The sequence below is a fragment of the Mauremys reevesii genome, linkage group 3, assembly GCF_016161935.1.
Source record: "Mauremys reevesii isolate NIE-2019 linkage group 3, ASM1616193v1, whole genome shotgun sequence".
Taxonomy (NCBI): Eukaryota; Metazoa; Chordata; order Testudines; family Geoemydidae; genus Mauremys; species Mauremys reevesii.
The window spans coordinates 25,129,289-25,152,786 of NC_052625.1; the positions used below are offsets into that span (position 1 = coordinate 25,129,289).

Genomic DNA, 23,498 nt, shown 5'->3' on the forward strand with positions numbered 1-23,498 from the left:
ATTGTTTACCAGTTGAGAGACCTGTCCAGGACTGGGGCGACCCTGTGTCCTATGGCACTCTCTCCCTCCATTGTAATTACTGGAGAAATAATAAAGTATTTGATTTTGCTGCACCCAAACGAAAAAGCGAGAACTGAGTTTTTCTCCGACAGTAGGGAGAGGTTTGGTGAAACCCCAATGGAACAAAGTGGAGGCAATACAAGGTGGGCCTCGACCAGTCCGCAAAAAGCAAGTCAGAGCATTTCTAAGGAAGATTCATCCCTCATTTCGCCACAAGAGCAGGGCCATTGACGGATCTGATAAAAGCTCAGGGCCCCAAGATAGTAAAGTGGACTGATAAGACAGAAGAAGCATTTGCAGATTTAAGGACAGCCCTATGCTGCCATCCAGTACTTATAGCCCCAGACTTCAAGAAGGAATTCATCCTACAAACAGATGCCTCGGAGGTAGGGCTAGGAGCCGTCCTTTCACAGATGGTAGGGGAGGAGGAACACCCAATCTTGTACCTCAGCCAGAAACTCCTCCCCAGGGAACAAAAGTACGCTGTCATTGAAAAGGAATGTCTGGCGGTAAAATGGGCTATGGAGACTCTCCGCTACTATCTGCTGGGGCGGTGGTTTACCCTTGTGACAGACGACGCCCCGCTCCAGTGGATGCACAGAAACAAGGAGAAGAACGCAAGCGTGACTAGGTGGTTCCTATCCCTGCAGCCCTTCCATTTCCGAGTACAGCATAGGGCTGGAAGCCAACATGGCAACGCTGATGGCCTATCACGACAACACTGCCTCTCGTCCCAAGTAGCCCAACCCCATGGTGTTGAGCGGGGGGGGGGAAGGATATGTGATATAGCATGGCCAGAGGGCAGCAGGAGAGGGTTAGAAGGGAGCCTTATTCCCTGTAAGGGGAAGAAAGTTTGCTATAGATTAACTAGAGCACCTGACGCCAATTAGAGTACCTGCACCTGCAGTCAGTCACACGATAAAAACCCATGCTTCAGTCAGACAGTGTGGGAGTAGGAGCAGAAAGGATTGGTGTCGGAGCAGAGAACAGTTTGGAGGAGTTGGAGCAGAAAGAACTGGTTTTGAAGCAGAGGACAGTTTGGAGAAGTGCTGCGGTGGGCTAAGAAGTCCAAGACCCTAGGTAAGGGGCACCTGGCTTGTGCAGAGGGAGGGCAGGAAGCCCCCCACAAGCTGAAGGGCAGGAGAGGGAAGTAGCCCGGGGAAGGAACCGTCAGTTCAAGTGGTTCACCACTATCCTCAGGGCCCCTGAGCTGGGACTTGGAGTAGAGGGCGGGCCCAGGTCCCTCCCTCTCCACTCCCCTCCTCTAGGACACTAGTGGGGCAATTAATATTCCAATTTAGGGGCAAGAAATGGCGCCCTGAACCCCCCCCCCAAAGAAGAGAAAGCGCGAGTCCCATCATAATAGTGCTGGCAATTTGCCACAATAGGTAGAGACTAACAGCAGAAAAGGCACATGAGAAGGGTGATGCATAGGTTGTTTTTGTATGGTGCATCTTATAACATATTGCATTGTAATACAGCCAGCTCATTTATTGCAACTCTTTGGTTAAGGACTGTGGTTACAATATTACACATGTTATTTACTGCATGCAATAAAGATGTGAGGTCAGATCACACTCTCTGCTTTTATGCATGGGGACAAAAAAGCCTGCAAATAAGGGCCTAATTTTTGTAGCAGCCTCTCCATCCAAACATTCAGAGATTTCCCAAACAGATCCCCACTCTATGCTCTTAACCACCCCACCTTTTTCACCTACCCATTAATTAAATCAGAAGGGGACTTCTGTTCAACCACTCTTTTTTTATCCTTTCTATTCTATTGCCTTGTGCATGTGCTCTAACCACCCAGATTCTTCTGTTTTAGTCCAAGAAAATGCAATCCTAATTTACTGGAAACTTGTCTGGAACAGAGACACGAACACTGCTGAAATGAATCAAAATTTTAGTCAAGTAAATATCAGCAGAAAATCTTGGGGAACTGATTTTAGGATTAAGCAACTGCAACTCTCTCTAGACTTTACTATATGCTCACACAGTGTCTAGAACAATGGGGCCAGAACCTGGCTGAGAATTCCGTAATACAAGTGGCAAATACTAATCATTTTAATGGGAGCTGTGTTGATCGTCACATTAATGAAAAAAGCTTTTCTTATATAAATAATTTTATTCTTAACTTTACAGCCAAGCGATAGAAGACAAACCAGAGTCAGCTTCTATCTGAAACAAGCAACTCCATTCTGTTCAGCATTCACAGAGCCGTGTACTGTCATGTGAAAGGTGGCCATTAGAACTTTCAATCCATCTCCCACAATCTGACATAACAATAGCGACTATTTCACACAAGAGTTGTGCCTCTGTTACATAAGGACTGAAACTAGTCTATACACTAAGGCCTAAGCTACACTAGAAAAGGCAAACTCTCCTAGTGTAGATGCAGTTTACACCAGCAAAGTTGGTGCTTTTGCCAACATAGCTTATCTTGGTTTTCTCAAACAAAATAAGCTACCACCTTTTTTGCTGGTATAACACTAGGGCTTTGCCAGTATAAAAAGGTTTTAAAAAATTATACCCCAACATTATCACAGTGACAAAAGTTTTAAGTGTAGACCTGGACTAAGACAAATTTCTTGCACCGAAGATATTAAATTAAAGATAGACAAGACAAACAAAAACATGAAATAAAACTTCACATAAGATGGTGCAGAGATATTATTCTTCATGGCGAGTTTCTGGTAAGGCTTAAACAGGAATTCTAAACTTGCCCTGAATATATAGGAGAAAATAATCACTGTGTTGGTGTCACCAGGCATGGCCCAGTGTTGACAGAGGGGTGGAAAACAACAGTGCCAATGAAGGCTCCCTGTATCAGGCCTCTGCTTGCCCGAACCGCTTCCATGTTTAGACTTTAATTAACCCCACAGGCCAGATGGAAAGAATGGAATGTGTGGCAACTAGTTATCAGTACCAGGAGGCAATTATACAGCCTGCTTGCACCTGGCTGAAGGGAGTGAAACAGAATGACCGGTCAAGAAGAGTTACTAACGAGATAATATGTTTGCTGCCAAGTCTTTATAATGTGCTTGCTGTATGGGAACGCGAGGGGGAGGAGGGGGGTGAGTAGAGGGAGGGGTAGGTAGTGGGGGGTAATAGAGATGCTTAGCTAAAATCATGTATAAAGAGAGAGAGCTGTTTGTATCTGTGTGCAGGATTTGAGATTGCTATGTCTCCCTTGCACCTTATTTGGGCTCAAATAAACCTGGTTTTTGCTTCTCCACCCTGGTGTGTCTATTGGAGCGAGGCACTCCGGGCAATGAACCACTGTTGCTGTCGCCTCGGGCCTCTGTGCCGGCAACAGTTTTGGCGTCCCTGGGTGGGCTCGAGGCAAAATTGTGCCTTGCCCGGACTCCTCCACTGGCGGCAGACGATGGTCACAGCCGACGCCCAGCGCGCACCGGTGCCTTTACCGGGGGGCCTCGGCAGAGACGCGTCAGGCTGACCTTGGAGGACACAACGGTGCAACGCACTCAGATAGTGGAGAAGCAGCTGCGGGCGACGGTGAGGAACCGGTCCTGCGGATAAGGTAGGAACAGTCCAGTGCTGTTAACCTTTTGTTTGCCTGTTAAGATCTGGGGACGCCCAGTGTCTTCCCATAGGTATGGGGCAGGAACAGAGTACAGGCAGGGTACGGTGTACACCCTTAGAATGCATTCTGATGAATTGGAGAGTGTTTGAATCAGATCCATTGACTAAAAGTAAACTGAAAAGGTTCTGTACAGTAGACTGGCCTCAGTATCAGCTACAGAGCCAGGAAAGGTGGCCACCGGAAGGATCACTTAATTACAACACGATCCTTCAATTACTTCTGTTTTGTCAGCGAATGGGTAGCTTCTGAAGCTGTTTGTATAGAGAGCTCTTGTAAAAATCCCTCATATGCCCCAGAGCTGCACTGGGAGGAGGACTGTCCGTGGGAATGTCTGTCTCTGTTGGGCTCATGCCATCTGAACTTATTGACTGTGCAGCAAGATAAGATGCATCGTGGTAATAGGAAATAATGGCCTTGGTGTGTGTGTGTGTGTGTGTGTGTATACCAGTGTGAGTGTCCGTTACCGGAAGACGCCCAGACTACCCTGTGAAGCGATTGCTAATGATCAGGAGTATTCTAACGCAAGCCCGGTAACTAGTGGATCTTTAGGCGATCCGACCCACGGTGGGCTGACTCAGCCTGGCATCGTCCGGCAAGGAAGCTTCCTGGGTCTAGGAGTGTGTGAACCCATCTTTCCCTCCCCTCTCTTTTCTGTGTGGGCTACTGACAGTCTGATCATCTCACTGGATGCAATCAGAGTAAGCGGCGCCATCTCCCAGAGACTAGCCGACGCTCTTTGCTGAAGGGAGGTGTAGGAGAGTCGTGGTCATCCCCGTTAGTCTCTCCTGTGTGAGTGCCCTGTAGGGAGAGATCCTTAGTTTATGAGCCGCTAGCGCGGACAGGGCACCCTCTCTGTGTGTGTAAGTGGAAAATGGGTAAGGGACAGTCTAAACATTTCACCTCACCCCCCTAAGGGTACCCCAGCATGTTACATGTACGTACATTATGGTCCTAAAACCTGCAGGTATTTAGAGAATTGGAATTTTTATATTTAAACAATGCCCATTAGAAGGTACCTTCAATCTAAATAAGATCATACATCTCAGAGGAGCTTTTAATCACCAAAGAAGAGCCTCTGACACAGTGTAAGCAATTTGTCTAGGAACGGGTTAATTTGAAACTCGGCTAACCCCAGAGATAAAGAGAAAGCTGCTCTGCGTACAAGGTCAAGAATCAGCACAGACTATGTTAAGTATAAAAAAAAACTGCTTTCAGCCCCAGCTGGTTGTGGAAAAATAGAGACAGAGGCAAACCAAAGGCAATACAAGTTACAGAACTGAGATTGCATTTGCAAAGCTTAACGGTTCAGTGAGATCCAACAGTTTTTGCAACCCCGAAGCCAGACAAGCAGCTGACCTGAACTGGAATCTCTGAACGAGATGCCGCAGGAAAGTCCAGGGTGTAAAAGAACAGCCCTCCCAAGAGCGGAAGCATGTTGGAAATTCTGGGCAAAGCTGTATACAGGATAATCTTCCATCCACCTATTCCCCTTCTCTGAATGTTATTTACAGACATGAACAGTCTGGACATGTGTGAGTATTAAAGTGGCTTAAGGCTTGAGGAATTCATGTTCTTCCTGAGTGATGTGGGAGTGTTCCCAACACTCTCCATTGTTGTTTTATTATTTTTAATGAAGCTTTAAAATTTGGTTATATGGTGTGCTTTCTCTATCCACCCCCCCCCACCGTCCTGCAGTGTCAGTTTGATCACCTGACATGAGGAATTGATTGGTAACAGAAATTTGTCACAGTTTGGTGAGCAATAGAGAATGGGGGAGCCCTGCAGAATTTACACCATCTATCTGTTTTACCCTTGTTATTTTATGTTTGCTTTGTTTGGTATTGTTGGTGTTATATGTTGAGGATTGTATGATTAAAGGTGTGCCCACTCTCAGCCGCACTAAGTCTGAGAACTGGAGAGGGGTTTAGCATTCCTCTATCGACCCTGGTTGACCGGGAAGGATGGCAGGTGGATCTACCCCCAGTTGTAGCCAGACTGGGCAATAAAGTGGTTGGAGAAAAGGGAGGACCCGGGTAGTCTTGTGAGTAGAAATGTTTTAGGGAAAAGACCAGAAGGGTGGGGGCTAGTTGTGAAGCCCAGCCTCCTAGCTAAACTGGTTGTGGAATAAGTTGGTACCCATGGGAGCAACGGTTCAGCAAGAAAAGCAGGATCGGGCCCAGGCGGGCAGGCAACAGACAGAGAGATTGAAAAACAGGTTGGAACAAGTAAGTGATTTAAGGCAAAGTGCAAAGTTAACTCTGTAGTTGCTAAAGGGAACAGCAGTTGAACTTTGTAAAAACACATACAAGAAAATATGGGGTAATTCCCCTCTGTTGTCTGAAATCAATAAAGGTATTTGTGTATTTTAAGTAATAATTGACTGCCCAGAAGGGGCAGACCTCTGTTTTTGTCTTTCAGATAATCAAAGAAAATTAATGCCAGCTGAACAGCATTCAATATACCATGCATTTACTAATGGAGTAAAGAATTAAGTTTTGTGTTCTATGTTCTGTCTTGTGGTGTTTGTCTTGTGGCCAGAATTGTTGTGTTTAATATTTTCATGGGATGGTCTGGTTTAAAATCAAGTGAAAGGGTTGGATTGAAATGCAGATACTTGTTTTGTTCAACTTAGAATACAAAGTGTTTGGATACATCAGGAAAAATGTGATATACTAAAGTCTAGTACATTTCCTTAAGAGAAAGAGAAACTTCATTGGCCAAATCTTTTAATTGAAAGTTTTTAAATTGATTGTTTAATTGAAGTTATTAAAATTTGCATATTAACAGTCTTTGGAAGCAAGGACATGAAGAGTTAACCCACTCCCCATATTGTGCAAGGGATCCTTCTGGCTACCTCAGACTTCTAGCCAGCGGGCTGGGGATGGTGGGAAGCTATTGGACTAGAGTTTGTATTGAAGAAACTCAAAGTGGGTGTGCTTATCCTGGCTTGTTGTTCCAAAGCTCTATAATAAGGTTAATTTAGTGAAAGGGTATATGTGGCATACATTAAATAATAAGACTAATGTACTGTATAATGGCAACGTGTACGTGTTCATTGTTAACAAAAGGTGTATGAGTAAAAAGTAAAAGTTTCCTTTGTAGGTTAAAAGAAGCCAAAAGGGGGGGGGGGCTTGAATATACCCAAGCAGCTGTAAAATCTGCAAAGACACTAATGCAATGTGTTAGGTTTCTTTTCTCACAGGTAAAGAAGCACTATCCGAAGACCCTAGCAGCCCCGCTACTCCTTGGAACCAGAAGACCGGATCAATGTAAAAGACCACCAGCGAAAGACTGCTTTGGCTCCATGCTGGAACGGCCCTTATTAAGTCCTGCTGACTACCAACACCGCTGTGATGTGCCAAAGACTGACTGCCTGGACCCATGATTCTTACTGCAAAAAGACCCCCCCCACCTCAGGAGAATTTTCATACTGATGATTAGCCTATTCGTTTTTCTAGTTCTATTGTGCTTCTGGACAGCAGGGAAAAAGGACAAGGTGACGTGCTGGTTAAACCTCTCCCTTGTCCACGGACAAATTTACTGTGCCTTTGAACTTTTCTAGAAGAAGCAAAACCATTACAGGGTGATGTACTCGTAATCCCTCCCTTGTAAAATGCTGAACTACAACTGTTTCGGGAAAGGAGAAGAAACACTCATTTCACTGACATTGCCAAAGTCCAGGAATTCCTGACCAGGAAGGACATTGAGAACTGACCCTGGTGAAGAAACCCGAGGAATTATACACTGGCAGGAAGAAACTTGTGGGACCCATGTTTGGGAATGTGGTATTAATTGGATTTTGGGGTTTATTCTACAGGCTGCGCCCTGTGTTTTGGATAAATCTTTCAGTATGTATTGCCCTCCCTAATTGGATTTTAAATGACATTGCCTTTATCCAGTTTTCAGATCACTTTTACATACCCAGATTGCTCACAAGGGGCTGCCATTAGATTAGCACAACAAAGAGCCTGGGTTATTTCCTCTGGAAAAAGAGGAAATTGGGCAGATCCCTGTGGGCTGGGGCTAACAGTGTAACAGCCATTTGGAATATTTTTAAAGGCCAAGAACATAATAAGAAATTGGGCCGACTAGAAAGGGCCACTAGCCTTATTTCTGAAGTTCAGCTAACCCAAGTATAGGCTGGAAGTGTGTACATTTACATGTCATTTCCACCCTTAGTTCTATAACCCAGAAGTTAATGACAAAGATGGTATTAAATATCACTGAGGCTGGGAAGGCATTGCAGTGGGATCTAGTATGTTTAAAATTTCAGGATTTCCTCAATGACCAGCTGATGGCCATTTGGAGTGATCTTGAGCACCAGACTTGACCCACTGCCCTTACAGACATATCAGGAGTACCATCTGATCTGTGGTCATGAAGACATACTTGGACACTTTCTGGGTGGAAGTGTGTACATTTACAGTGCTCCTTCCAAGCATTTGGACTGGTTAGGGTGGGTGTGGGCTCCCACATACCGAATCCTGCTGGGTCCATGGGAAGGATGAATGTGGAACTGAATACCCCCTCATTACTAACCCCAGCTCCCTAGAGCTTAATTGCTTTTTGTCCTCAAAGTTTGAGAAAACTCAGCCAAAAGTTTGTTGAGTATTCTCAAAGGGGGGAGTTGTTGGTGTCACCAGGCATGGCCCAGTGTTGACAGAGGGGTGGAAAACAACAGTGCCAATGAAGGCTCCCTGTATCAGGCCTCTGCTTGCCCGAACCGCTTCCATGTTTAGACTTTAATTAACCCCACAGGCCAGATGGAAAGAATGGAATGTGTGGCAACTAGTTATCAGTACCAGGAGGCAATTATACAGCCTGCTTGCACCTGGCTGAAGGGAGTGAAACAGAATGACCGGTCAAGAAAAGTTACTAACGAGATAATATGTTTGCTGCCAAGTCTTTATAATGTGCTTGCTGTATGGGAACGCGAGGGGGAGGAGGGGGGTGAGTAGAGGGGGGGGTAGGTAGTGGGGGGTAATAGAGATGCTTAGCTAAAATCATGTATAAAGAGAGAGAGCTGTTTGTATCTGTGTGCAGGATTTGAGATTGCTATGTCTCCCTTGCACCTTATTTGGGCTCAAATAAACCTGGTTTTTGCTTCTCCACCCTGGTGTGTCTATTGGAGCGAGGCACTCCGGGCAACGAACCACTGTTGCTGTCGCCTCGGGCCTCTGTGCCGGCAACAACTGTATAAACCAAGTTGCTTAAACATACATACATACTGGATACACTCTTCCAGTAATATTATAGCTAACCATGAATCTCCTGAAAAGAAGTCTGACATTACTGTTTCCTAAGTCTGCTTTCTTTCTGATTCACCAAAATCATCATAAATATTTTGTGCTTCTGTGAATTGCACAGAACAGCCATGGGCCAAACCACAGATCTCTTAAAGAGTCTTATTATAAGCCAGATTTTTCTTGGTTCGAATTACACCACCCACAAACATCCTTGCCCAAATTGTGTCTCTCTATGTGCACCACTTGCAAGCATTGTTACATACTTGTGTGTTTGAGAAGCACTGATATTAACCTAAAATATACTGTTTCCTTATGCCTAGCCAATGTAGTTTGACAACTGGTAGGAAGACCCTTTTGCATGCTGTAAGTCTTGGAAAGCATCTGGTTTCTTTGCCAAAACTCATATCTGTGGCCATATATTGAATGTGTTTGGATTATATCTTTTGTTTGCCATCTGAAAACAAATACATGCTGTCAAGGTTCCTTCCCCACTCTGAACTTTAGGGTACAGATGTGGGGATCTGCATGGACACTTCTAAACTTAATTACCAGCTTAGATCTGGTATCGCTGCCACCACTCCCAAGCACTAATTCCCTTCCCTGGATAGCCTTGAGAGACTCTTCACCAATTCCCTGGTGAACACAGATCCAAACCCCTTGGATCTTAAAACAAGGAGAAATTAACCATCCCCTCTCCTTTCTCCCACCAACTCCTGGTGGATCCAGATCCAACCCCCTTGGATCTAAAAACAAGGAAAAAATCAATCAGGTATTAAGAAAAAAGGCTTTTAATTAAAGAAAAGAAAGGTAAAAGAAAACCCTCTGGGAGAGATTAGCATATCAGCTACTCTCACAGACAACAGATTCAAAACACAGAGGATGTTTCCCTGGGCAAAAACTTAATACACACAAGAATACCCAAATTTTGATAATTTCCTTAATGGTACCAAGACAAGTTACAAAGAAAATAAACATAAACCTATTTATCCCTTTCTAAAACTTACTACTCTGATAAGAGGCTGGTTCCTTGACCTTTTTCACTCCGGCTGAAACTGAAACTCTAAACAAAGGAAAACTTCCCTCCTTCCTTTTGAAACATCTTGTTCCCCCATTGGTTCTTCTGGTCAGGTGTCAGCTAGGCTAGGTGAACTTTTTAACCCTTTACAGGTAAAAGAGGCATTAACCCTTAACTATCTGTTTATGACACATGCTAATTGCTGCCCCCATCAACAAAGCAAATTTACAACTTGTCTGCAGCTTCTCATAACTCTTAAATGTACTAGAATGCAATCAACATGAGAGCAAATGTTGGGAGACTTTTGCAGTCTTAAATGAATAGAAGCATTTTTATACCATTTCTATTCCCTGATCCGACCGAAATATTGACTCACTGTACCTATTGTTTTTTCCCCTAACCATTGTAATCTCTTGTCATAGTGCAGCAAACTAGAGCTCAGAATTCAATTTGGACAGTGAAGATGTCATCACTGAAACACTTTTCTCTGAAGAGGTGCCTGCTGCTAAATATTAATAAAACCTTTAAGTTACAGGTAGAGGGGGGTTGAAATAAAAACTAATATGTAAGAAAAAGACAAGAAAAGCAAAGGAAAAGGGAAGATAACTAATAGGTTGTCAAGGAGTTTTGTGCTCTGTGCAGTGTATAAATGGTCACACCATTACAAGTTGGTATGAGTAATCAGGGGTGGCTCTATGTTTTTGCCGCCCCAAGCACCTATTTCTGTGGGTGATCAACTGGTCCCGCGCCTTCGGCATACCCGCGGCTTGCCACCCCAGGCACGCACTTGCTGCGCTGGTGCCTGGAGCCGCCCCTGTGAGTAATGCATATCTAGAAGAGGAGAAATAGGGCAGGGGAGGAAAGGGCTTAAAAAGAGGAGATATAGCAGAAGAAGAGGGGTGAGCAGGCAGGACAAAATAAGCATCATAATAGCACTGATCATACTCACTGAGGGATAGAATAGCTATTAACAAGTGTATCAATAACAGTTCATCTCTCTCACTCTCTTCTAATATGTACAGTCCTGGAGCTTTAAAATCCCTGTTGTCATGCAGGATGAGTGCTACTGAATAACAGGGGGTTTTGTTGTTGTTTTTTGTTTTTACAAAAAGACATTCCCTTCCCACTACACAGGTGGAGTTTTTATATCTGTACCAGGAAAGGAACTTCATTTGATGTTGTACACTTGGAGTGGAATCCTCAAAAGCACTGAGAGTCAGCCTAACCCTTATAAAACTCCCATCGCCTTCATCAGAAAGAGAGTTAGACCAATGTGGAGAGAGCTTTTGAAAATGAAAATCCCATTCTATGTCTTTCTATTTCTGTTTCAGCCTGACAAGTGTCCATAGTATAGTTACCATGTTTCCCATAATGACAACCAACCCAGACAGACAAGGTTAGCCACTATTGCCCTTTTTAACCTTAGTAACTTTGAATATAGAAAAACAGATCAGATAGAATGTTGCCTGAACAAGAGTCTTTCACCAACTCACCTGAAAGCCCCAGAATATTCTTTATAGAACATGCTGGCTTGGTCCCTACTGTCTCATATAAATGAATCACTAACATGCCTATGACTGCAGAATGGGTTAGCTGTTCACTGTGCTTCCTTCCTGTACTGAAAGCAATGAAATTCCTAGGAGGAGCAGACATGCTACAAAAGGCCAACACATGTCATTCTCATCATTTCTAATGATAAAGTGTTCACAGGTGTTTGGTTCGCTTCTGGAACCAACAAACCAAGACAAGCCACACATTTGACCATAAAGCATATATTTTTGGCAAGATGCAGACTTTGTTGCCTACTTAATTATTCCCCTTGCATTTCCCTCAGCTTGTGCCCCCCACCAAAAACTCCAATGCCCCTATTGTAGACTTTTAGGCACTATTTTTAGAACTGACTAGTGATTTTGGATACCCAACATGAGAGACCTTAAAGGGCCATGATTTTCAGAGGTTGGGAGTTCTGCACTTTCTGAAAAATCAGACCCCTTTACAGTGTCTCAGGTGTGCACCCCAAAATGGAGACAAACAAAACCACTAGTAACTTGAAAAATTTGGGCCCTAAAGTGTTTCGTGAATGGCCTATCTCCATCTCCTACTACTGCTTCACCACACCAAGACAAATCACAGATTATGTTTTTAGGTCAATCATTTTCATTTGCCTTGAACATCTTGCTTGGCAAGACAATAATACTCTGCATCACAGCGTATCTTGCATCTCAAATGCTCTGCAAATGTTATTTTATATATGATAATCCTCATTATCCCTTGCAGGTGGTAAGTATTATATGCCCATTTTTCAGATGAATAAACTAATGTACAGAGAAGTTAAATGAATTGCTCAAGGTCACATAACTAGTTAGTGGCAGAACAAAGAACAGAACCAAGATCACTCCTTTAACTATTAGACAAAACCTTGCTTAAAATCTGCTTTAGCAAAGACATCACCAACTCTGATCCTGAGCCATCCTTGTAACTAATGCATTTGTCTCTATACTTTATAAAAATGATTAAATCAGAGTATATGAATATCGCTGCCCCTTCCCTTTACCACTATCTTCAATTTTACATACAAGTGATAGTATTCTGAGTAAAGTATCAGAGGGGTAGCCGTGTTAGTCTGGATCTATAAAAGCAACAAAGAATCCTGTGGCACCTTATAGACTAACAGACGTTTTGCAGCATGAGCTTTCGTGGGTGAATACCCACTTCTTCGGATGCAAGAAAGCTCCCACGAAAGCTCATGCTGCAAAACGTCTGTTAGTCTATAAGGTGCCACAGGATTCTTTGTTGCTTATTCTGAGTAAGTACACCTCTAACTCGATATATCGCGACCTGATATAACATGAATTCAGATATAATGCGGTAAAGCAGTGCTCCGGAGGGGCGGGGCTGCGCACTCTGGTGGATCAAAGCAAGTTCAATATAACGCGGTTTCACCTATAACGCGGTAAGATTTTTTGGCTCCCAAGGACAGCGTTATATCAAGGTAGAGGTGTACAATGAACTAGCATTACATGGCTATTTTTTTAAATGAACACAATATTTCATTTTGAAAAGTTACTGATTTCCACAGTATTTTAAATGAAATATAATAGCAAGATGCATTAGTGAATAAAAAAATTAACATATATTTGAAAAATGCAAATATTAATTCATTGCTAATAAATAAAAATAATTAAAAGAAAAAGAAAAGCATGTACCAAGGAGAGCTAACTCCAATTCACTTGATGTTTGTTTATTTTTAAAATGCAATTTCAGTCTTCCCATTAAGCACCTAATACATCCCCCCCAAAAAATTACAATAAGCAATTTATTATTTTAAGTTCTTGACCATTTCCATTTTTGAATCAAAGTAATGTTTTTAGTTGACTGCAGAATAGCATTTGAAACTTGCTACATTTTGCCCAGTAATAACATATGACCCACCAAAAAAAAGGTTTATATTTTAGAAAGATATAAAGACAGAAATTCACTCTTAAGATGAAACTAGGACTGTCAAAGGTCAGCTGTTTGTAATTTTAAATGTCTTAATTGTTAATTATAACATAAGTTTCAGCCCCCCGTGAGTTCTTACAAGGTATCAACACTTGTAAAGGAAAAAAAATGCTCTGAAGTATTGTCATCATCTCAAATGCACCAGTAGAAATGCTCCACTATAATCAGCAGTGAGAAATGAAAATAAAAGATGCCAGAGGCTTTGATTACTGTAATGAGAGCCTTTGATCACTGTGAGAGTTCAATTATATCAGTGTCCCACTGCAGAAAACACTGAGGTTAAACACTAATATATGAGTGTTACTATCTAGCTAGAAGCTACTGTTCCTATCAACAGGAAGTCACCCACCTGGGGTAGCATGCGATTTTCCTCCTCCAGCTGTCTTACTCTTGCCTCCAGCTGCCTAACATAGGACAAGGTTGAGTCTAAAATTAAAAAGAAAAAACTCACATTATACACACAGATCTGCTTTTCTGCACTAGCATCAGTGCCTATATAAGACAGGAGATTTCTGATTTGGTGTAATCACAGCAGATATCTCCTCTTAAATGTACCTTACAACCTTCAGTTCTGTTTCTCTCTAAGATAATATCAGCTAGTGCTGATATTATAAGTAGTTTAAAACATTAAGACTTGGAAGAATCAGCCTAATTCCTTGTTGATTTTGAGTCTAAACTACTGTACTTTAAATCAGAGGTTCTCAAACTTGGGCCGCCACTTGTTCAGGGACAGCCCTGACAAGCCGCACATCCCTCATCCCCCGCCGCTTCCCGCAGCCCCCATTGGCCTGGAGCAGTGAACCAGTGGGAGCCGCAATTGGCCGAACCTGCAGACACAGCAGATAAACAAACCGGCCCGGCCCGCCAGGGGCTTTCCCTGAACAAGCGGCAGCCCAAGTTTGAGAACCAGTGCTTTAAATGACAAGGCACTTGCTTCTACACTACAAAACAATAAAAGTCCTGAAGAAAGGCAATGAAGATCAATTTCTGCTAATACCTACCCTAAGCTCTCTGAATTTGCAGTGCTATGTAACCACATACAATTTTAGAAACATAAGAATAATACAGTGAACTATGGGGTAACTTTTGCACAAGCATGGAGATAAAAGAGTTTGTTCTATAGCAAGAGCCAATCACAGAGGTAAATCCTGCTCACCCCATCCTGCTCACCCAGTTCACACAAATAGTTTCATTGGCCTCAGGTGAAGAAGGAGAGCAGGATTTCCCTAAGGTATGAGATTCAAAAAATAAGCATACATCAATCCCATGGGCTCACTTCCACCCTCAAGAGAGTCACATATGGTCAGTTCTCCTCCCACTGAAGCAAACAGTTTTCCTAATGACTTAAATGGGAGCAGGATTTGGTCCATAAGGAGAACCAAAGCCAAAAATCAGAATTTTCCAATACAGATGACCATGCATATCTTGGCCCATATGGAAGCTCTGCAGGTAGAAAACTGCCTCTAAAGAAAATGTTCATGGAATGAGGTGTAGTTTAATTGTAATACAAAAGACTACTTGTCAGTACAAGAGCATAACTCTGACTCTACCAGCCCCTATTAATTCAGAAGAAGTCAGCCCTTCTCTGGGGCCTGATTCACTAATCCTCTACACCATTTTTATGCTGGTGTACTCTAGTGACTTTAGTTAGAATTACACCAGCCATCTACTCATGGAATAGAGTGTAGAATTAGCTCTTTGGTCTTGAAAGGGTGTGCCTGTGGACATACTGGGTCAGGTGTTCAACTGGCATAGACCCAATGGCTCTACTGACTTCACTGGAGTTCCCCGATTGAAATTAGCTGTGCATTTGGCACTCTAGCGCCCTAATATATCCAAGTCACTTCACGTACCAGCCAATCCATGAAATAAAAATGACAGGAGACTGGGAATGTAATGTAGTTGTAGTTATGTTGGTCCCAAGATATTAGAGAGACAAGGTTGGTGAGGCAATATATTTCCAACAAAAGCTATTACCTCACTCACCTTGTCTCTCTAGTAGACTAGGTTTCACTTACCACCCTTATGAGGAGGTAGTAGAGTAAGGGCTATTTTAATTCTGAATTAGAGCATCCACGGCGGGGGGGGGAGGGCTTAATACAGTTTAACTAATCCACTTTAAATTCATATCTTTATTTAATTCTGATTAACTTTCCTGAGTGTCTCCATGAATACAAGCCCTAAAACAGCAGTTCTCAAACTGCTGGTTGGGACCATAAAGTGGGTTGCAACCCCATTTTAATTGTGTCGCCAGGGCTGGCTTTGTGTTGCTGGGGCCCGGGGCTAAAGGCCAAGCCTCACCGCCTAGGGCCAAAGCTCGAGGGCTTCAGCCCTGGGTGGCGGGGCTCAGGTTACATGCCCCCGGCATGCAGCAGTGGGGCTCAGGCTTTGGCCCTCCTACCCACGGCAGCAGGGCTCAGGTGGGCTTAGGCTTCAGTCCCTCCTCCTGGGGTTGTGTACTAATTTTTGTAGTCAGAAGGGGGTCACGGTGCATTGAAGTTTGAGAAACCCTGCCTTAAAATATGCAAACATATGTAGTTCATATGAAGTTACAGAACATGAAGGCAATATAAAGTCATTTGTCAGAAATGATTAGTACACAGTGAGATAGTGGACTATACATAAAAACAGAGGGAGAAAGGTAATCTGAGGTTTTATATGCAGTGCTCTGCAAGTGTTGTTTTAACTAGTGCTGGATGAGTGTCTGAAGAGTCCCAAAGTTTGGTTTAGATAAGCACTGAAGTTGCAAAGCTTATCCAAAACTAACCACATCCTTTAATTGGACCTCCCACCTCATTACCCTCCTTCATTCTCTGTAACCCACCCCTTGTGGTAGCAGCACTCACAACTGTCTCACGCAGTACCTTTCCCACCTTAAGGGCAGTTATTTTGGGAAGTAGTTCACAGTACATTTGTCCCTTCCAACAACACTCTTCTTGGGGTAAGACTATGTACTCCTCCCTCTCCTACAGTACGATCTTCTCAAGGGGGTTGATTTGCAGATTTCCACAGCAAGAGGAGGCTTCTGGACTCAGTGCTGCTTCTTTTGAACATCATGCTCTTGCCAACCCGTGCCATTGCGCCATTGTCTTTGGAATTCACTTTTACTCTTGATGCTTTTTGCTTCTGCCATTTTCTACTCTACCACCTTCTAGCACCACATACATACATATTATATTTGTAAAAGATTTTCACCTCTCTTATTTATTTCTTTGTTTTATACTTTATAGCTTAAGGACCAGATCCATAGTTGGTGTAAATCTACTCTACTGAAGTCAATGTTGATGTACACTATCTGAGCATCTAGTGTAAAATCTCCTAGTTTTTCAACCCTTCCATAGTATGAAAGATTTTAATCACCCTACCAATCCCATTAATACTAACAATCAGGTCAGATACCAAGGGCCTGATCTAGCAAATGCTAATTGAAATGAGTAGTTCTGGTGCCCTTCATTATTACAAATACATATATTGAAGTATAAATTAATATACTCAAGTGATGTTGTAAAATGGACACCATAAATTACCCGAGGTGAAATTTTATCTCTACTGAAGTCAGTGGAAAAATTCCCAATGATTGCTATGGAGCAGGATTTCATCCACCCTATATTCAGTGCAGCACAGCCAAAGGCATTACAAGAACTGTAGCTGTAACAGTGACCAGAGCTATATTAGTGTTGCTTCCCAGTCTAGCATTTTGAAAGATGCTCTAATATATCTGTCAAGAGGTAAGCCATGTCCTCTTATGGCCCTGCCAGGGCACTCCACCCTCGTGTTCATTCAATTACCAGACTTGGATTGGCTCAAGAACATGAACACCCTTCCTGGGGAATGATTTATTCCGTTTTCTACAATGGGTGACTTACTTTGTTGCTCCAGATCTCCATGCTGGGGTCCCAATAAAAGGCCCGGTCAGCTCTTTGTCCCAGTTCAGGAGCCCCCATACCCTCCTTTCTGGAGCTGGTGTTGTGCTTCAGACACTGTCTCTCCTTACTGCAGGAGCTCCCCCAGCTCTCCTCCTTGGGGCTGGGTTATAATTTTGCCAGCTGTAGAGCGTTAACTAACTTCTCTCTCTGCTGGCCCCTTTATCCTCAATTAATCCTTAGGCTAGGAGGATCTAGCAGGCAGCCTTCTCCTGCTGGTGTCTTATTGCTTCTAATTTAGGGCCTTAGAGGAGCCTATATACTCCCTACAGTGTCTGCAGGCATCTGACCTGCCATGAGAGCGGAAACAGCGTTTATACTGGACCTCTTTTCCCAGCTCATTCCCAGTTGTTTGGAGGGGAGAGAGGAGCCTTTCCCGCCCTTTCTGAAAGACTCCTGGCCTCAGATTCTTAAAGATATAATGACAGGATTTCCTCCCAAGCATCATTTATTCCCAGGACCACTTTCTCTCTGTCCCCATTAGGTCCATATAACGAACCCTTAAAGCCTTAAAAGGCCATGTCACGTGGCAAGGTGGCTCACAGCCTATAAGGGGCAAATTACCCCACCACAAAATATCAGACAATCATTGTTTTGAAAGACAAATTGATAATCATTGGACAAACAAGATGATTTTCAGCTGATGTAATTAGTAAAGCTATTTGTGTTTTATGCTTCTCTAAGTAGATTAATTTATTATCCATGTAGTTCTTAGGATTTCTAATGCATGGCAAAAGATCTCCATTTACTACAAAACAAATCTTAATCTTTGGTTGCACAGCTGTTTACATATAGAATATTAACTCCCAAACACATCTGATCTGAGCTACCTCAGTCTTAAAACAACTAATAAATAATGGAAAAATATTTGTATTAATACCAGTAAAAGCTCTATTGTCATGACAAAGCTTGACAAAGCCTTAGCTGAGATGATTGAGTTGGTGTTGGTCCTGCTTTGAGCAGGGGATTGGACTAGATGACCTCCAGAGGTCTCTTCCAACCCTAATATTCTATGATTCTATGATCTGAATATCAGCGTAAACCCGTCAGTGATGTTGCGGCCAAATGAGGACTTGGATAAGACCAAACAACTTGTTTTTGCTCAAGAACTAAACAGGATTTGGACCCAGAGACAGGATACTGGAGAAGATGGACCACTTCTTCTTAGGGCTTGTCTACACTACTGTGCAGGGTCGATCTAAGATATGCAACTTCAGCTATGTGAATAGCGTAGCTGAAGTCGACATACTTAGATCTACTTACTGAGTCTTTACTGAGGTAAATTGACAGATGACGCTCTCCTATTGACTCTACTTGCACTCCTCGTTCTGGCAGAGTACTAGAGTCGACGGGAGAGTGCTCAGCGGTCGATTTATTGTGTCTATACTAATCTATACTAGATGCAATAAATCGACCCCCACTGGATCGATCGCTGCCCACTGATCCGGCGGGTAGTGTAGACAAGCTTTTAGTTTATGTGCAATGTGCCTCAGGTGGCACATGACTAGGATTCATCACTGAATTTGGTCTGCTGGTTGGATCATTAGCTTCCCTGGCTTGGGCTGAGTACTGATGGGGAGTGCGATGTGAATGCTGATCCATCTCTCCCCACCAATGGACCACTGGTCAGATCCAGTGTGGGACTCCTAGCTTCATGTTTGGTTGCATTACTTCTGCTTCTCCCATAGTCCAATATTCTGTTTGTAGACATTTGTTCTACTAAAGCAGCAATATTGAAGGAGTTCCATTCTACTTCATTAAATATGATCCCTGTCAAATAAATAGGTATTTTACAATTATAGTATTATTCTTTTAAGCCATGAGCACAACAAATGGAGATGGAAAAGGCTGTTAGATCATAGAATCATAGACTAGAATATCAGGGTTGGAAGGGACCACAGGAGGTTATCTAGTCAGGGCCGGTGCAACCATTTAGGCGATCTAGGCAGTCGCCTAGGGCACTAGGATTTGAGGGGCGGCATTTTCTTCGGCAGCGACCGCAGCGGCCAGATCTTCGGCCGCCCCGGTCACCGCCAGCATTTAGGCGAAGGGAGCTGGGGCAGGGGAGCGCGGGGAGGGCCGCCTGCAGCAAGTAAGGGGGCGGCACACAGGGGAACTCCCCACCCCAGCTCACCCCTGCCCCACCTCCTCCCCGAGCACGCCGTGGCTGCTTCACTTCTCCCGCCTCCCAGGCTTGCGGCACCTAAGCTGATTGGCGCCACACGCCTGGGAGGCAGGAGAAGTGAAGCAGCGACGGCGTGCTCGGGGAGGAGGCGGAACAGGGGTGAGCTGCTTCACTTCTCCCGCTTCCCAGGCTTGTGGCGCCAATCAGTTTAGGCGCCGCAAGCCTGTGAGGCGGAAGAAGTGAAGCAGCGACGGCGTGCTCGGGGTGCTTGTCCTTGTGCGCGGAGCAGGGGTGAGCTGGGGAGGGGAGGGGGTGCCTCAGGGTGGAGAGTGGGGAGCTGCCGTGGGGGGGCCCTCAGGGCGGAGGGGGGCACATCAAGGCTGGGGCTCGGGGACGGGGGAGGGCACAAGGTGGAAGTTTCGCCTAGGGCGCGAAACATCCTTGCGCGGGCCCTGCATCTAGTCCAACCCCCTGCTCAAAGCAGGACCAATCCCTAACTAAATCATCCCACCCAAGGCTTTGTCAAGCCTGACCTTAAAAACCTCTAAGAAAGGAGATTCCACCACCTCCCTAGGTAACCCATTCCAGTGCTTCACAACCCTCCTAGTGAAAACGTTTTTCCTAATATCCAACTTAAACCTGCCCCACTGCAACTTGAGACCATTACTCTTTGTTCTGTCACCTGGTACCACTGAGAACAGTCTAGATCCATCCTCTTTAGAACCCCATTTCAGGTAGTTGAAAGCAGCTATCAAATCCCCCCACATTCTTCTCTTCTGCAGACTAATCCCAGTCCCCTCAGTCTCTCCTCATAAATCATGTGCTCCAGCCCCCTAATCATCTTTGTTGCCCTCCGCTGAAATCTTTCCAATTTTTCCACATCCTTCTCGTAGTGTGGGGCCCAAAGCTGGACACTGTACTCAAGATGAGGCCTCACCAATGTCGAATAGAGGGGAATGATCATGTCCCTCAATCTGCTGGCAGTGTTCCTACTTATACAGCCCAAAATGCTGTTAGCCTTCTTGGCAACAAGGGCACACTGTTGACTTATATCCAGCTTCTCATCCACTGTAACCCCTGCATCCTTTTCTGCAGAACTGCTGCCTAGCCACTCAGTCCCTAGTCTGTAGAAGTACATGGGATTCTTCTGTCCTAAGTGCAGGACTCTGAACTTCTCCTTGTTGAACCTCATCATATTTCTTTTGGCCCAATCCTCTAATTTGTCTAGGTCCCTCTGTATCCTATCCCTACCCTCCAGCATATCTACCACTTCTCCCAGTTTAGTGTCATCTGCAAACCTGCTGAGGGTGCCATCCTCCAGATCATTAATGAAGATAATAAACAAAACCGGCCCCAAGACCAACCCATGGGGCACTCCACTTGATACTGTCTGCAACGAGATATAGAGCCATTGATCACTACCCATTGAGCCCGATGATCTAGGAAGCTTTCTATCCACCTTATAGTCTATTCATCCAGCCCATACTTCTTTAACTTGCTAGAAAGAATACTGTGGGAAGCCATATCAAAAGCTTTGCTAAAGTCGAGGAATAACACATCTACTGCTTTCCCCTCATCCACAGAGCCAGTTATCTCCTCATAGAAGGCAATTAGGTTAGTCAGGCATGACTTGCCCTTGGTGAATCCATGCTGACTGTTCCTGATCACTTTCCTCTCCTCTCATATTCTTTCACAGACCCCTGAAGACACAGGATTGTTTCCTTGGTGTTTTACAGGGTATGTCTACATTGCAATAAAACATCTGCTGCTTTCCTGTGTCGGTTGACTTGAGCTCATGGGACTCCGGCTGTGGGGTTATAAAATTGCAGAGTAGATGTCCAGGCTCAGGCTAGAGCCCCGGCTCTGAGACCCTGTGAGGGGGGAAGGGTCCCAGAGTCTGGGCTCCACTTGAGCCCATATATCTACACTGCAATTTTATAGCCCTGCAGCCTGAGTCCTGTGAGCCCAGTCAGCTGACACAGGCCAGCCACGAGTGTTTTATTGTAGTGTAGACAGTCGCTTAAGAGTCTCCTTCCAATCTGCAAGTATATTCAGATGTACTGGATCTGCTGTATTCAGATGTACTGGATCTGCTTGGTGAAGATGAGAATCTTTGTAGTTTCACCACACACAGTTCCTCAAATGTTCCCTTTTTACATCAGCTCCACATGCTGTTAACATAGTTGGAAGTGTAGTCATTGTGCCTCACCCCATTCTGAGAATGAAACTAAAATTCTTGATTATCTGTATAACAACAGTGTATTATATGTGGTAATTTATCCTCAAAAACTTAATACCATGTTTTTATAGAAATTATGAGACAATCTGCCCTCATTCTGCATCAGTTAGTCTAACATGTTATTAGAGGACTTCAGTATTTATGTAGCTGATCGTTTTTCTCTTATGATATCAGAATTCTTGAAACTGCTAGATATTTTTGGTTTGTGTCAAACTATGTTAGAGCCTGATGTGATCCCACATGCATATTCTTGACTTGTTTTTATCACACAGAATATCCATTTTCAGTCTGTCTGTGACTGATCTCCCTACATCAAATACTTTTGTAATGTTCTTTAAACTAGATTTCCTCCATTTTAGAATGGTTGAGGATGTCACATTAAATTCTATTTTTTTAAGACAGCTTCCCTTTGTTCTGTTTTTTCCACTAGGGCTTTCTCATACTATGAATATGGCTTAGGCGCTGATTCAATGCTAACTGAAGTCAATAGTGGGTTTTCCATTGACTTCAATAGGCCTTGGATAAGCCATTAGTGCATGTGGTCATGTTTTCCTTTAGTGACTGGCCCAACTGACTCTAACAGTCTGCTAATTAGACAGCAAAAACCACCTTCTTTAACTCAAGCATTAGAGCTTTGGTTTTTAGTGCTTAAAGTGCTGAGTTTGAGTTGTGCTGACAACAGTTGTGTCTATATATATGTGACCATTGTTCATTACACAGATCCTTTTTGAATAGTGCTTTTATTTTGTACAATCAAGGAGCCAGCTGATAGTTCCTTCACTGATGTGCAGTTCTGTTAAATTGGGAGGAATCTCGTAATATGGCTGGCCAGAAGTGGAAAAATAAAATGTGATGGAAAATGTTAAAATAATCTTGTTTTGGTTTTCATCAAAATGTTCTGATTAGCTCTATTTGATAATCATAATTTACATGGCGTGTTCCAGGATCTAAATAAGCATTGTTATATTCTGATGAATGTGGTGACCATATTTCAAATACAGTGAGAAATTCTCAAGTGATATAAATGGGTAAAATTACATTGAAGTCAATGGAGCCATCTAGTTACATCAGCAGAGAACTGTGTGCCAAGTTCTCTGCTGATGTAACTAGATGATGAATTTGGTTCAATTAAAAATATTTGCAAAAGGCTCAAACAATAGAGAAAGCCTTTAAGATGCTGGCTGTAGTCTTTGGAAAGCTATTACAAAAACGTGAAGGGTACGTATAACCTTGCTTTCACTGTACTACTTTGGGCAGAAACATAAGATTTGCAATATCGTATCAGACCAGGTCAATTAAGTCCATCTCCTGGCAACGACAACTAATATCTCACTGGATGAAAGGTGAGAATCTGCACATAGCCAACTATCTAATATTACAGAATATAAATCTTTTCCCTTATACCTTACAGTGACCAAGTAACAGCTCGAAGCATGATTGATTACTCCTATATTAACAGTCATAACTAGCAGCAAAGAATCCTGTGGCACCTTATAGACTAACAGACGTTTTGCAGCATGAGCTTTCGTGGGTGAATGCCCACTTCATCGTTTGCATCCGACGAAGTGGGCATTCACCCACGAAAGCTCATGCTGCAAAACGTCTGTTAGTCTATAAAGTGCCACAGGATTCTTTGCTGCTTTTACAGAACCAGACTAACACAGCTACCTCTCTGATACTTGACAGTCATAACTAGAAATGTTATAACCATATCCAGCCTATTTTAAAATCTAGTTACTATATATTATCAACATCCTGTTCTTATTTACACTGGTATAAATTCAT

General features: G+C 43.5%; 1 protein-coding gene across 7 annotated transcripts in view; it reads right to left on the bottom strand.

Annotated features, from left to right (window-relative positions):
• Nucleotides 1-23,498, bottom strand: part of CCDC85A (coiled-coil domain containing 85A) — a 181,700-nt gene that overhangs the window by 42,360 nt on the left and 115,842 nt on the right. For 6 of the 7 annotated variants that reach the window (XR_005595404.1, XR_005595405.1, XM_039528174.1 and 3 more), the window contains exon 3: nt 13,776-13,852. The exons of the other annotated variant lie outside the window; for it this stretch is intronic. Coding sequence is in view for 4 of the 6 variants with exons in the window: in XM_039528174.1 (XP_039384108.1) it covers nt 13,776-13,852 (77 nt within the window). In the remaining 2 variants the exon portion in view is untranslated. The remainder of the gene's footprint in view (nt 1-13,775; nt 13,853-23,498) is intronic. 7 annotated transcript variants of the gene reach the window in all.